Below are 16,161 nucleotides of genomic sequence, written 5' to 3'. Positions count from 1 at the left end.
CTTATCAATTCTACAGTGGAGAGGTGGGTTGGGCCTGAAAGCTGCAGTTTTGTGAACATGAGAGCTCAAAGTTGATCTAAAAACTATTGTGCGGAAGTGCGAAAATATCTTCTGGCCATCTTACCCTCCCTCGACCCCCCTCCAAATTCACTAAAATTGGAGTCTTTCCTATGCAGAAGAAACACACATTTTTTATGCATCTTAAAACTGACTGCAGCTTGAAAATAGTATGCTCTGTCTTGTTCCAGTGCAGCTAGCTGACTGGATAACAATATCTATAAGCAAAGGTCAGGGTAAAGACCTGTTTATGCACAGCTAAGCACTGACAGAGGAATACTTGCTTTTCTTCAGGTAGAAAGCCAGTTGAGGCATGTCAAGAATTCAAAGTTCAAGACTTAACTGTGAACCATGCTACTTACCAAAGCAACCTCAGCCTAATATGAGAAAAAACAGGAGTGAAGCAGAAAAAAAAGATACCCCATCAGAATATGTACTTGCTATACAAATTCAAAGATTCTAGCTGGCTCAAAGGAGTGTTGTCTGATTATAAAACATTTACCTTACAGAACATCAGTTCAAGTCAGCACAGTTAAGCAAAAGTGAAGTAACTGCACAGGGTACAGTAGCCATCTAGTCACAGCAGAAAGCCATCATGCTTTGTACCATGTGAGAGCATGCCCACAGAGAAGCCTGCAGTGCGATGAAGGTGAAATCTCGTTCTAATCTGCTGAAGTTGAGCAATATTCTCATGAGGCAGGACGCATGTTGGATAAACTCCATTGGAAACACTTCGTAGAGGGGGTTAAAAAATAAATAAAAAGCTGGCTAGTCTTGTTCTACTTTCATTTGTGTAAATATGGAGGTATTTTGCTGGATTATGTAGAATAAACAAAAAAGAACAAACTAGTGCAGAACAGAACAATGAGATTCTGAAAAATATTGCAGCTATACTATATATGATTCTGAAAAATATTGCAGCTATACTATATATGCTAAACCTATATATAACAATATTTTGAAGAAGTTGGTGTGTGATGTGGTTTCAAACATCAAAAATAAAAAAGGAAAAATGATTTTTATATTTTTTTTTAATTATAAAATGCATTTTTATTTTTAATTTAGCAAGACTGGATTTAAAATAAAACAAAACAAAAATTTAAAATACAAACTAAAAAACTTTATGTGCAGCTCACTTTTAATTTTTTTTTGTTGTTGTTGTTGTTAAAACTTCCCTGGGGCGAAAACTGTTAAGATAACATTGAGATTAACAAGATATACTTTGCAAGAATGTGTGTGGGTGGGAGAAGGAGAGGACTATGTTGAAACACTAAGCAAATTATGTTAATAGAAACTATATGAAAATGCATAACAATACACAGATTTTAAGGGCTGCATCATTCAGCTTTCACTTAATCTTCTTCATATTCTAAATTCAATTATGTGATTTAAAGGTTCTTCTACCAGTCTTGTGAGAGCACTTCTTTATTTCCTTAAAGATCTTGAAGGGGAGCAGGGGAGGAATAAGGATCATTTCTAAAATATGCAATTTGGAAGAATGGCACTGACAGTATTGTCGTGCAAGTGATATATTCTCTTTCTAGTTTATCCTCACTGAGCTCCAGGTGAGCTTTGCTGCTGACTCTACTTGCATGCAAAATCAGTAATAGTTGACAGTTTCTGTAAATTTTCCCATAGATTTCAAAGCCCAAAGTGTTTATAATCATTTAGACTGATCTTCTGTATTTAAAAATATAAAAGTCCATCCAGTAATTTTGTGTTGCATGCAGCTTGACAAGTTTTTATTTGTTTTTCCCTAAGATACCTGTCCTCTAAGACAGTAGGAGAAGAATTCATCACTTGTCTTGAGATTCTGCTAAGTGCAGTGGATTCATCCTTAAAAGATCTTTTCCCGTCTTGCACTTCCTACCTTAAGTGAAATATAGAAACCAAGCATTCAAAAGCTGCCAACAAACCAGAGCAGCTTAGAATCTTTGTTTAGCAAAATTACCATTATTGCCATTTCATGAAACAATGAAATTACACTTCCCAGCATTTGTGGAAGTTGACAAGATCTATGATCCTTTCAATGAAACATTTAAGCTGTCCAGACTTTTTATGAAATTCAGTACTAGCTAAATGTTGAATATGAGTTTTGTCCTGTGTTGCTACATCAAATGCTATGAAAAATAAATAAATAAATAAATAATTATCTCTCTGCAATTATCTTTAGAATGAAATATTCAATCCTGCCATAGCGACACTCATTCTGGAGTCATCAAACAGGAAGACAATGAAATTAAATTTTAGCCTGGAAAAGAGAAGACTGAGAAGAGACCTCATTAATGTATATAAATATCTGAGGGGAGGGTGTCAAGAGGATGGAGATGGTCTCTTTTCAGTTGTCCCCAGAGAGAGGATGAGGCAATGGGCACAAACTGAGGCACAGGAGGTTCCTGCTGAATATAAGGGGGTACTTTACTGTGAGGGTAAGAGAACACTGAGACAGCTTGCTGAGAGAGGTTATGGAGTCTCCTTCTCTGGAGATATTCAAACCCCACCTGGATGCCATCCTGCACAATGTGTTCTATGTGATCCTGCTTGGCAGGGGGGTTGGACTAGATGTTCTTCAGAGGTCCCTTCCAACCCCACTCATTCTGTGATTCTGTGGTAAGCGGATAAACTGCTAGGAGCCAGAGATAATAGGGAGCTAGACTTTCACAGGAGAGCTAAGCAGCAACCCAAAACGGCCTGATTTTGTTGAGCTTGGACAGGAAACCCGAGCTGTGCTTGATGGCAAACACTAAATCATTCCACACAAACTGAGACAGCTCCAATGAGAGAGATTCACTTTACATTTCCTATAGCCTAAAGGCTAAAGCAGTTGTGTATGAAATTCCTGTTTAATCTTCCTCAGGCAACAGAAAACTGAGCACAGTTCTCCAATATCAGCAACGAACGCAGTAAGCAGTGACTTATTAAGTGAAAGTGGGACACTGGCAATCTCATGTCCTTTTGTATGTTTAGCATAAAGCCCAAATCAGTCAACATGCTTGAAAAATGTCCCTTTCACCAACTAACCTATACATCTTGGTGGTGTTGAAAGCTGCCCTGATTAATACTCACATGATTTATGCAATTCTGAATATACATGAAAAGGGCAATATGGGTAAAATTGGATTAGAATGCAGAGCAATTGCTCCTGTGCAACATCTAAATCTAATAACACTCTGAAGATGTTTCATTTTGTAACTGGTTATGGAGGAAACCTAAATTTACTATGGCTATAGCACTTCACAGATCTACATTCAATTACTATGAATCCAGGACATAACCCTACTCAACGTGCCCACTGGAGAAACACTGACATTTTAATCTTAAATGTGCAATGCTGCATCACCTATCCCTGAGGAAGAAAGCTGAGAACACTTCACTTTTTAGTTTATCGTGCATCTTTCAGAAAAACAAAAACAAAAACAAAAACAAAAAACAAACAGCTAGTGACTAGTTTCCTCTTTGTTAGGAACTTCCATCTCAGTCCTCTCAGGAGGTATGCCTCCTGTAATTATAAGCAAGCCTAAAGGCCACTACTGAGATTAAAAAGTGCAGATGGTGAATGAATTCAGCACAAAACTCAGATAATTCTCAAAATAATACAGAGCACTCCAGTGATTATTTATTTATTTATTTTTAACCAATTACTGTGTCTTAGGCTGCTGAGCTTACAAGATCTGACTAAAGATGGGTCATTGGAATAAGAAATTCAATACTTTGAGGGCCCTAAAATAAAATCCTTTACATGAAAAATAGTTTTAGGGGTAGCGAATAATAGCTTGCTATCGGTTACAAGAATCTTATATTCTGTGACCTGCCCTTGAACATCATAGTAGTAAGTGAAAAAAATAAAATAAAATCTCACTGATTTCACTAATGCAAAACCACAAACCTCTAGGCAGAAAGGCCTCACTGGGGGCACTGGGCTTTGAATCAGGCCTTCAAATGCTTCTTTAAAGGCATCCTTATGATTCCCTCTATAATTATTATGTTCCACCCTAACTACAAAGCTTTAAAGAGGCAGCAAGGTGTGTGGTAACAGCATTCCTACAGACTTGAAGAAAATGCACATTATACAGCAGAGTGACAGAAGTGCTATGCCGGTACTTCAGTTAAAAGTTAGTGAGATTGGAATCCTGGCAAACATTCAGGGAAATGCTGTATCAAGTTGAATGCATTAATGTTTTACTAATGACTTGAACTTAAACAAGCTGAAATCCTTCTTCAGAAAGGGAAAAAAAAATCTGTCTTTTCAAAGAGCTTCCTAAAGGCCTACTGCTAAATGAAATTCTTTCGACTCCTAAAACCAAAAACTAATTAGTTAAATCTGTAAAAGAAAGATTAACTGAAGAAAACCCAAGGGAAAAAAAAAAGCCACAATAAACTGACTTAAGAAATTCTCATCTAGGCTGAACCCAAACAAAAATCAACACAGGTCAAATTAAGTCATTAATTTACTCTAACAGGATTTTCACTCTCCTTGTATTATTTCTGGCTCTTAACTTCCTCTTTTTAAATTCTTCAATGCCAATTATAAGAACAGGTCGTATAATTTCTGGGTAAATTTGAACAGCATCCAAACACAGTTTGGGTTTATGAAATAAAATTAATGTCTTCCTTTTTCCAGTAAGTACACAAAGAGGTTTGTGAGGAAAGAATGTTCCATATACTGTAAGATTTAGCAAAGCAAAAAGAATAAATGAATATTCCTGATTCCCAGCAGACTCACTAATCACCCTGCACAATTTTACACTTGTTACATTTTTCAAGACCAGGTCAGAAGACTGCTAACTTCCATAGGAAAACTCTGAAGAAAGTTCACAGCTCCACTGTGCTGCTGAGTTAATGCCAAACTAGCACACCTGAACTCTTTGCTCTTCATCCTATCTGTTCGGTACTGGGAAGGCCACATACACAGACTAGTGCCCTTTTCTTCAAGCAGGTTTTTAATCCCTCATCATTCAATGATTATATAAAGTTTCAGTTTCGGCACATTCTCAGTGCCCGCCAGCCCACAGCGAAGATTTGGCAGATGTAAGTTAATTACATAATGTAATACAAATAAGCTTTTGATTCAACATCCTGAACAAGCAATAAAATCCAACATGCATTTGCTGATACATTGTTATCCTGTTTCTTACAATAGCAAAAATGTCTTAAATCAAGATGTACAACTTCCAAAACTTTAATGACAAAATGTGTCTTCATTACATTTTATCCATTTTTAATTTGTCTTCATTCTTAGTGTATCTCCAAAGGTTAAGAGTCACTAACTTAAGAGCCACCATTTCTTGGTGGAAAACTGCTTGTCACATATATAAACAGTTTGCCTCAGATGTGTTTATCCCCTTGTATAAATAGTAATCTACTTTTTCAAGAAATCAAGAAACTTCCCCCACACATTTTACTTGCTGATCAGATGAATCTTTATGGAAACTCTAGGGACTCCACACTGTTAATTGACAAGTGAAGTGATAGTTAGCTCATCCTCAATGATAACTAGAATCCCTCAAGGAAACAGTTCATGAAATCAAACAAGCTGAGCTGCTATGAACTCATCAAGTTGGTGTCCCTTCTCTTATTTCATTCTTCTCTAGATCTCTTTGGTCTGTCCCAATCAAAACCATTTGCAGCTAACAACCAATAGTATTTCACAGGCTTATTACAAATCACTTTAGGAATTAGTGTCTTTCTGCAGGTTCTCATGTCACTAGCAATCACTGTTATTCTTGATAGTTCTCATTTCTTCCACTTAAGCCTAATGTGTCTCCTTAATCCCTTTAATTCTCACATTTGGGCCTAATTTTACTGTTCCTTGGCATGCTTCTTTTGCTGCTAGCAGGGCCTTATTATATATCATAATAACCTAAAACCTAAATTATGGATTGTTTTTAACTAAAAAGCCTGCTAAGTATGTATAATATTAATCTTGAGCATCATCTCCCTTGCCTCTCACCTGAACAGGCCAAAGAAATCAATGGCATTATTCAGCTCTCTAAGGCAAGTGGGATTTTCCAAGAGCAGAGCCAATTAATGATCATTATTCATTAAAAGTCTGGTTATGCAGCACATGATCTCAGCTAAAAATTATTAAAAAAAGTCTACCAGATGATGGTGTGGGGAGACTTCCCTTTTATCCAAGCAACCCAACAGCTGTGATGCTCATTCTATGTGGAAGACAAGGCTATTGGCCCTGACTCAAAGAGAACTGGAATCGAAAAACTCCTTGCCCTAAAACCTTGATCTAAACCAACAGCCTAGAGGTTATACTGGGATGTACTGCTCCTAATTGGCATGTTTAAGACTTCCTATTTTGTGGAACACAGCATTTATTAGCAGAAAAAAGAAAAACAGAGGAAGAAAGGGGAGAAAAATTAGATGGAATGTGTTGGCCCTACTGTAGCATTACTTAGCTGGAAATTGGAATATCTGAGTATAAGCTATGTTTGAAACACTATTTAAAAATTCATATACATGGGAGGCAAACAAAGAATGAACACAAAACAGGCCAGAATATAAGTGGGGGTATAGTGTTAGAGCACACTATGGGGAAGATGGGTTCAAATACTCTGAAATGAAGGAAGGAATTTGATACAAGTCTTCCATGTTTGGACAAATTGCTCTAACCTCTGCAAAAAAAAATGTAATTCACAGTACAATTGCCTCTCATTTCCTACTGAAGAGCAGTACCTCAATTCACCCCTTCAACTACACTTTTTTGCTTTTGTTAAAAAAAATAAAAATAGAACGGGGAGCAGAAGAAAGTTTTGATTTTGGCAAAAACTAGCATTTGAACCCAAACAATTAAAAACAGACAGAAATCTACAAGCAGTTTTCTACATGCACATTTAGGGCATAAGGTGATTTTCAAGCTAGAACAAGCAATTCTTTCTAACTGTCTAAAATGCCAGGATAAAGAAACCAATAAAAATGGCACGGAAAAAAAAAAAATCCCACTGATTTCAGTAAGGCTGGTATTAGACTTCATGTGTGTCCCATGTAATCATCTCTACACAAAACACATCACCACTCCTACCCACTTTCATGGATCCATTTAGACACACACTTTGCTGAGACTGTGCAGCCACATTTACAACAACCCCCAGTGAAGTAATCTTTTATTTACAGAAAGGTGGGGGCTTTTTTTGTATGCTTGCTTGTTTGTCATTTTTTTTTTTTTTAAGGTAGTATCAAACTACTGTTTAAATCCCCAGGCAATACTTACAGTAAGAAGCGTGACATGTGGAAAATTGTTTGGGCACCAACCTCAAGTATATCCAACAGCAGCAACAAGCCTGGCAACAGACCAGGATCCAATACAGTACTTGGCAAATGACTGAATATCCCTCCAACATGCCATGCCCCCATTTTTAAGCCAAAGATAAACGTTGTTGATGGTTCCTGCCAAGATGAATATGCTCAAATGCCACATGGGAGGTCAAGTAAGGTTGTTGCAAGCAATTCCCAATGATATTTTACCAGTCTACTTCTTTACAAACTGTCAGATACTGAATACAAAATGTATGTTCCTACACTGTTATTATAGATCACCCTGGAAAACACTTCAGTGGTATGACTTTAAAAGCAGCACTGACAATGGTTTAATTTTTGTAATTATATTCAGGAGTATCAATCATTCCCTTGCAAATGAATAAAGCATACCGGAATAGTGAAATTTCTAAAAATGTGTATTTTTTATTTAGTGAAATTAAGGAAGACATATAAAATAATTTAATTTCGCAAACAATGTATGTTTTCTCTAAGTGGGAGAATAATGCTTCTTTAATTGATAGTATTTTTTTGCATGAATGTATCTGGGAAAGGTCTACAAAGTTTTCCCAGAAATTAGATTTAAAGACTAACTTAAAGGAATTGTTTTTGAAAGATTCTTGCTTCAATGGAGATTTAACCACATGTTAGTACAGGAAGATGCAGTGTTGTGTTAAGGCATTTAGGGATCTGTAATGAAAAGTTTAAATGAGATGTAGCTAATCATGTAAATCACCAGTTTCAGTGAGCCTTTGCTTTGCAATGTTTTGGCTTAAAAGTCAGAAAAGCTGCTCCAGGGAGCCTGAAATCAAAAAATTCTTGTTTGTTTCCTTCCCTAGTGATCCTCACATTCCTAAGCCAGCCAAGAGAATCTGTCATTACTTCCCCTTTGAAACCACTGTACTACCCTTGAGGCACTACCATAAGACACTGCTTAGCAGTCCTAAAGAAGCAGTTTTGTGGGGAACTTTTTGTGTTTGGAGGGCTCCGCTATCACTGAGCAAAGAAGGGCATTGGGTAATGGAGGGACAAATTACAGTTCAAATTAAGACTGAACAGAAAACACAGCACCGACTAAGCAAGAGTGGGTCATATTTTAAAAATACTTTGGTGCAGAAGAATAGATTTAGAATAGATGAGTATTTCTTCATTTCAAGAAGGTCTGAATTTGAACAATTCAGGATTATCTACAGCACCTACATAAAAGATTTTTTTTTTCTTATGGGAAGAAAAAGAATGAAGACAACATTGCTGTGACAATCCCTTACTGAGAAGCACTGCTCTGTAGCTGGCATGCAGCATGCTGCCATAGTACTGGTGCCACGGCTGTAATACCCATTGCTGGCTAGCTGTTCTTGGGCAAGGGAATGTATTTGCCCCTGACACTGCCAAATTTGGAAAGCAGATGTCTGAAGTACAGTGTATGAGCTGGGGTTTGAGTCTAGTGTCAACTTCGGAGTATATTTATTTTGTTATATAACATCAGCAGAATCTGGACAACAATTTGCCTTAAACCACTTCAGCGAATTTCACATTATTTGAAATATAGCACAACTCTCTCACTAGTGTGCAACTTCACATTTCACAAAGACATCCAGGAATTCAACTGTCCAATTCAACTGGATTTCTTCTTACCTCTCCACTAGGAAAAAAAAATATATATATATTTCCCCGCCTTCTGGTAGCATTGGTTCCTTTATTTATCCTTTAAATTATTTCATAATTTAAACATCAGCGTTCACTATTGCCACATGCTTGCACTTGCTATGAAGTGTTTTTTCTTCACCTCATTAATGGAATGTGGAAACCATTTCTGAGAAAAGACATTCAACAGAGACTATTTTGCAACTGCTGTGAAAAACAAAAATCCATACTTTCAGCAAAGTTTTTCTAAAATGGACTCTCACACTTCAGTATCAACAGGTCTCCACATGGTCATTTTAAAATCTAAATTCAACACAAATGAGAAAGCAAATCATTAATATCAGCTACAGTAGTTTTTTTCAGTATCTCATAGAGCTAACCCTGCAGTAGCAGGGTTACACTACATCAACTTCTAAGTAAAACAAAAGTGCAGTAAATCCACTTGATCATCTTGAGGCTAAATCCCTAAACATGAAGAACTAGAACTAATTCTACCTTTAAAAAAATACTAGTGCTGATAAATAGCTGGACGGTGTTCAATTTATTTTGCTTTTTAATTATCTTTATGAAACAAGCTACGTAAAATCAGAAAGGCAGTACAGCTGTACGTATGTAGGTAATTGATGGTGACAATAAGAGTCTTTCAGGACTTAATATATCAACCAGTTCTTTCTGGTGAAACCTCTTTTGACTTGAATACAGCAGGCCTATGCTCTCACTTGTAAACTACAGTCCTAAGGGCTTTCTTTCCTTTAGTCTTTCCTTTCTTTTCATATTGAGCCCATTTAGTTACTCTTTAGTTACTCATAGAAAGTCATCATTGAACAATCATAATTCTTTTAGCTATTGTCCATTTATATAGCCTGGAGTTTTTTCCCTTGGCCAGTAAAGTAAACAAGTACCCCCAGCACTGTATTTCATCTTTTCAGATCTTGGGTCATGATTTGGTAACACAGTGTGGCACTCACGTCACCTCACTCCTGTTGTGAGCAACTTAACAGGCAAGAGCTGGCAGAGCACTGACTTGGCTCTTTTCCCCTCCCTTACGCACCTGTTCTGCCGCTGCCCTAACTTGCTTACCACAATTGCTGGTCACATTTAGAGGATAAACAAAATTCCAGATCTACAACAAAATTCACATCAGAGCAGTTTGATGTCTCCTTGTAGTTGCTGTGCCTCCATGCAATTGCCTGAGGTAACAGAGCCCCAGTCAGGTGATCATTTAAGAGACTGACTAAACTGCTTCTGGATTTGTCCTCATCAGTCACTGCGCAGTGAGTGGGGAGGATCAACCATCAAATAAAGATAGGGAAAGACATGCTCTTTTTGTCCTATTCTCAGTTGCAGACTGTGAACAAATATTCCAAGACACACAACAACTCTGTTTTACAGGTGACACTAGTTGTTTGGGGCAAAATCAACTTTATAACTCATACTGTTCAAAGAGAGCAGGGACTGGTGTTGTAGCTTCCCCTTGCTAAGGCACAATAGGACTGGAAGATATAAAATCCTTGGGTCACAAGATCACTTATGGAGCATGGCAGAATTCATCTTAAGTGAAGTACCACTTATTTCATTCACAACATTAAGTGCTGTGTGGTAGCTATCACAAACTTGTTACTACAGTAAAATTCCTGATACAGGAGCTGGAAGTCTGAAGCACGCCATTCTGCTGAGGATGTTGGTAGACTGTGCTGAGGCTTTCACTCAGCTCTTGCGTGTAGTCTCTTAGAATGATCTGGCTTAAAATCAAAAACACTAAAACAATAATCTTAGCACCACTGAAATTCTGCCAGAAGTTACCTGAGCTGCAAAACACTTCCTTTGATGTCTTTCTGAAGAGGGTGGAAACAGAACTAGATAAATTGTTGGCTTTTTCACCTGTTACAGATTCTAAAGACACTGCTACTAAATTTGAGTTGTTTCAGATAGACAAATATTAATGTTTTGATCACAACTTCATCCCTTTTAAATACAGTTTTATCATCTTAAGGCAAGCAGAGATTCAAAAATACTCTGAAATGCAACACAGCTCATTTTTCACGGTGTCAACAAATAGACTCAGGAAAGCAAGGACCATCCAGATAAGTAGTCTGCAAAATGACAATGTCACACATTCTAAAGGCCCTAAAAATCAGCAAGCACCTTGTTATCATAATGAATCTTTGTACGATGAAAAATAACATGGTGTTAAAATTGACATGCTGTTACAACTCTTCCAAGTGGAAGCAGATGTGGCAGGACAGTTTTCAGATATGAGAAAAAATTCTTGGTATAGAGTTGGAATATACGGAGTGGAATTTTTTTTAACCACAGATTTGCCACTAGAAAACGTACAAATAGCATGAAGAGAAGTCTCACAGATGTTGGATTAACAAGGAGCATCTCAGTTTTAAGAAAGGATGTTAATCGGACAGTTCACTGAGACAGCAAACTTTCTTAGCTTTAATTGCTCCCTTCACATGAAACCTTGAAACATCTGAAGTCTGAGTATTTGTTCACCTACTACAAGAACTTGAAAATCATAAGCAACATCACCATACAGTGACACCTGACATAAGAAAATGATGGCATTAAAAACAAAATATATCGCCCTGTCTTCAGTTCTCTTTTCTTAGCTTTCAATTTTTCTATCCTATGCTTCAGTAAAAATAAAATATTTAACGAAAATAAGCAAACTGTTACAAACTCTTATGTCAATACTTATTCTCTCTGGTAACAAGCACGTTTCCAAAAGTCTTTAGAGGTAATGTCTCTTCTGTAATGTCCAACACAATGGAAAGGATAACATGATTTAACAGCCCACTTCCAGCCATGGTGAATGGTGGCAAACTGATCTGTTACAGACAGAACAGATCCCTGTTCACTGATCTTAATACTAGTTGTGCTTGTGAAGAAAGCACGAGCTAAGTACACATGAGCCGAAAACAAGCTAGATTGAAGAATTTTTTTCTAAGTATATTATGAAATCAGCTATAACATTTATTGCCCATTATTCATAGAGTTATGTATCACATATGATAAAAATGTATTAAAGCAACATAAACTAGTCATCTGTTATCATCCACAGGAATATATTCATTTATGAATATCTGGAAACACTTGATGTTAATAAATTGCCTGTTGATGTGTTTTTTTTTTACCCTCAAACAGCTCCTTCTTTGTTCTTTAAAACCCCAAAACAAACCTTAAATGTTTGTTTCCTTAAGTGAGTGTGTGCCAGTATTCTCCAGTTGTTTTCATCCTTTCCTATTGCATATTCCAAAATCTTGCAAGGTATCATCAGTCATTAAAATTCATCACCTGATGAAGATTGGTGACAAGACACTAAGGATTCTATTATGCTAAGGAAGTTGAGGCAGAACTTGAACTCAAAAGCTTGAAAGCAAAATGTATATCAATCTGCCCATATGAATAGAGGAATGGTGGGCTTGTAATTAGAACCTTTAAAGAGGTAGGCAATCATAAAAATAACCCAAAATCTGTAGTCTCTCAAGATAAAAGGTTTATCACAATTTATGCATAAAGAGCCTGGACAGGAAACACAAATGTAAAACTACAGAAAGCTCAGATATCTGAGTAGACTTAGAGAATTTCACTCTCCTCAACAGCTTGATTATTTTTTCATTAGATGCAATTACCACTTCTACTAAACCTCTCTTTGTAGTCACCATCAGTAGTCCACAATACGGGAAAGTTAAAAAATAATAATAAAAATTCCAGGAGAAAACATAGACTTCCTTCAGTGAAATTCAATGTTCTTAAGCTTCTAAAGTATACTTAAACTCCTTCTCTTTTGAGAACAACAAAAACACATCTTAGAGTACTCACCACCGTCTTCAACCATGAAATGAAAAATGTCACTGGTGGCATTGTCACCCACTCGTAGAACGTAGCATATCTTCATATCATCAATATCAGCTGTAAAGAGTCAGAAAAATACATTTTATTTTAAACGCTGAAGATCGGAAACTTTTTTTTTTTTTTTTTTTGTAGAAAAACATGACATGCATTTAATAGTTTAGCTTCATCAGAAAAAGATCAAGGCTTTCCAGTAGGGCTCAGGAATTTCAGTATTAACAGAGGTGAAGTTATAACAGATATCAATCATTTCCTCTCCTTTTACTTTCCTTTTCCCAGTCCTCTCTTTCATTTGACATGCATGTACAAACAGAACCAAAAGGAAGTGTAAGAATATAGGCTCAACAGTCAGAATTATTTCATATTTTTTGTGGTGCATTTTCTTAAAGAGAGGTGCATCTCCACCAAGATATTGATTCTGTCACTGTTCTTCATCCTGAGCAGTACTGCAGCCTGCTCTAACGGAGAAAATATACTGGGTTTTGTTCCTGTTTCAGCCATTTCTGATAATTAGGGAAGATCTTCAAGCACTGGCTTCAAATTCAGCTGTCAACCATACAGATGTTTGAAAGGAGGTACAAAGTGTTCTACTCTAAATAACACGTCACGGGAAACCTGGGGCTGAAGTAGCAACAAAACCCAGGTTATTTTCTATGCTGAGTTCTACCCTCCATTCCAAGATGTAAGACAAAGCAGTTCACACAACCCACTCCTGCTTCTAGAACTAGATTACTTCTGGCATGCAGCCTATCTCTAGGATAAGATATTCCTACACATTCTGCAGTACAGAGATCTTAATCTCTTTAGTCCCCCCAAAATGCCCTCTTCTTGCTATCCACCTGTTTTCAAATGATATGCCATATAATCTCTATGAACTTGCTGTCACAAACAGTGTTTAAACACAGCAATTGCCTGTTTTAAGAAAGCAAAGACATGTAACTTAAGTAGACAGACAAGACTTCAGTAACAAAAATAAATAAATAAATAAATAAATAAAAATTGCATAATTGTGATTAATCGACTCAAAAAAAAGTGTGCAACAGGTAAATGAACATTTATTAATGTAATGTTTTCTGGTCTCCTTAAGTAGAGACAAGAAATACGCAATATATACAAACTAATTTTTGTCACTTGTTGGTAAAAATCCAAGTCAAAGGCTACACCATGGCATGGAGTAATTTCTATTTCATTCATTTTTAAGAGAAAGTCTTAGAAATTAATAGCATTAAAGTAGGTCTCAAGTACCATCCAAGTTCCATTCCCAAGTGTGTTGGTAAAAACAAGCCAAAAGCACTTTTATTAGAGCTCCTCAACGTCCTCAGTTCCAAAAGCAGCCAGACATCTTCTAAGGCAAACAAGTTAAGAACCCTATCAGCAGGGATATGTCACTAAAGAATCTCTTCTATAAATGTTTGAAGGAAAGTTAAAGATCAAAAATTCACAGGGCTGTAAAGAGGATGCAAACAAATACCTTCTTATGCCAGTGCAGCAAATAAATCTTTCATCCTGCAAACACTTACACAAGTACTTAGCTCTGCCTATGCGGGTAACCTTATCAAAATCAATGGTTCCAACATATATAAAGATAAGCACTTGAGCCAATGTTTGCAGGACCATCTCATCAAAAAAGCCACTTGTCATCAAAAAATCTCTTTTTTGTGGAAAGAATTGCAAAGGCTTTCTGTTCATTAAGTACACATTTAAAGTCAGTTGAGTAATTTTATACTTTTTTTCCACAGCTGATTAAGTTATGTTAACTATAAAAAAGCTGACCTGATTGTAAGCATAATTCATTACCGTGCAACTGGTTTGCCTACTAAACATTCAAATGATATTGGAATTCTCCCCTCACTAGAAATCCAGCAGCTTTCTCTCAGAAAAATAAAAATATCTGCACTAGATCAGGGAATTGTCATTCCATTTAAAAGTCTGCAAAGCTGACACAGTCATTAAAGGCTACATGTGTTAACATATAATCTTTAAGAAACAAATGTACTTCACAACATAACTCACTCATCTTTCTGAAAACGTTTACCTGAAAAGGAAGATAAAACGCGTTATCAGGGATGAATGCTGAGTAAAACCATTGCTTGCAAGGTGCTGTGTACTCAGCTGGAGCAGCCATGTAGGTACCTTTGGCTTCAGGAAGCCACATGGAGTGCTGAGACATCAACTAAGTTCTATTATTGCCAAGGCAGAGTTTTGCTCTCCTCTATCCTTTTCCTGTCTTCCTGGCTCCTCAGCACACCTGGAGGGCTGTGGGATGTGGCCTGGCCCTTATTCACAAACCTACCCACGTGGGACCAGGGTCTTCCAAAACAGCACTCAGGATCATAGTTTGTGCATTCAAAACATTATCCAAGCATCAGCTAACAACTTGTTATATACCACTGAACTTCTGTAAATGTGAAAGACTTGGCAGTTTCTTAACAGATTTTTTCCCACTTTTAAACAAATTATCTAATCTTAATGAGTATCTTCCATGAACAGATTCCAGCCCTGACTTGCAGAGATGAATGCTGTGTGATTATGCATACACAATATTCCTTGTATGTATTTTTGTCCTAGACACTAGAAAATAGAAATTACCACATGCCAAGTGTTTGTCTTTGAGCTTTCTCTTCATTTACTATCACCAAATTGTAAATATAAAGCACAAAGAAATAATAATGAAATAAAATTTTTGCTTTCAGGTGTAATTTTAAGTAATAGATAGAATTTGAATAAACTTAGGAACTGCTTAATGTATTTTATGAGTATTTTATTTTGTGACTATCACTTGCCTCTCTAATTCAGATTATTTTAACAATTAAATATAAAAGAATAACAAGCAGCAACTATTTGCAGAATTTGGAAACCTTTTATCAAGTAGTTAATTCCTCCATGCACTAATACCCCTTTTGAGCAATCTCATTTAACTCAATGAGACTCATGAGCTAAAGATTACCTACTGGACTTCTGACAGACATATTTGATGTATACTAATTAGAAAGCCCCACACTGATTGTTCCTGAACAATATACACAACAGGGAACAAATCTGGACATACCACATTCTGCACAACTACATTTTGACTGGGGGCTTTTAGCTCACCTTGCAATGCTAGGCTAATTTCCTCTCTAGCACTTCAAGTATTGTGGGCAGATACTGAAACACAATCTCAAGGGTAAATCAAAAAGCTGTTTGACAAATAATCCCTCTGCCCCCTCTTTCAGTTACAAGCAATCTGATAAACCGCACTGCTGAAGCTGCTTGCACAAGGAATCTTGTTTCATCAGTGTTACCTCATTCAAATTGTTCGGTCTGCATGTTCCACAAAGATAGACCCCAAACCAA

General features: G+C 36.7%; 1 protein-coding gene across 1 annotated transcript in view; it reads right to left on the bottom strand.

Moving 5' to 3' along the window:
• FREM2 (FRAS1 related extracellular matrix 2) overlaps positions 1-16,161 on the bottom strand; it is a 126,986-nt gene that overhangs the window by 103,056 nt on the left and 7,769 nt on the right. The window contains exon 2 of the mRNA XM_068673534.1: positions 12,796-12,885. Coding sequence (XP_068529635.1) covers positions 12,796-12,885 — 90 coding nt within the window. The remainder of the gene's footprint in view (positions 1-12,795; positions 12,886-16,161) is intronic.

This window comes from Anas acuta, chromosome 1 (genome assembly GCF_963932015.1).
Source record: "Anas acuta chromosome 1, bAnaAcu1.1, whole genome shotgun sequence".
In the NCBI taxonomy this organism is placed as follows: domain Eukaryota; kingdom Metazoa; phylum Chordata; class Aves; order Anseriformes; family Anatidae; genus Anas; species Anas acuta.
The sequence above is the reverse complement of the archived record's forward strand: the minus strand, read 5'-3'. Positions and strand labels throughout refer to the sequence as shown.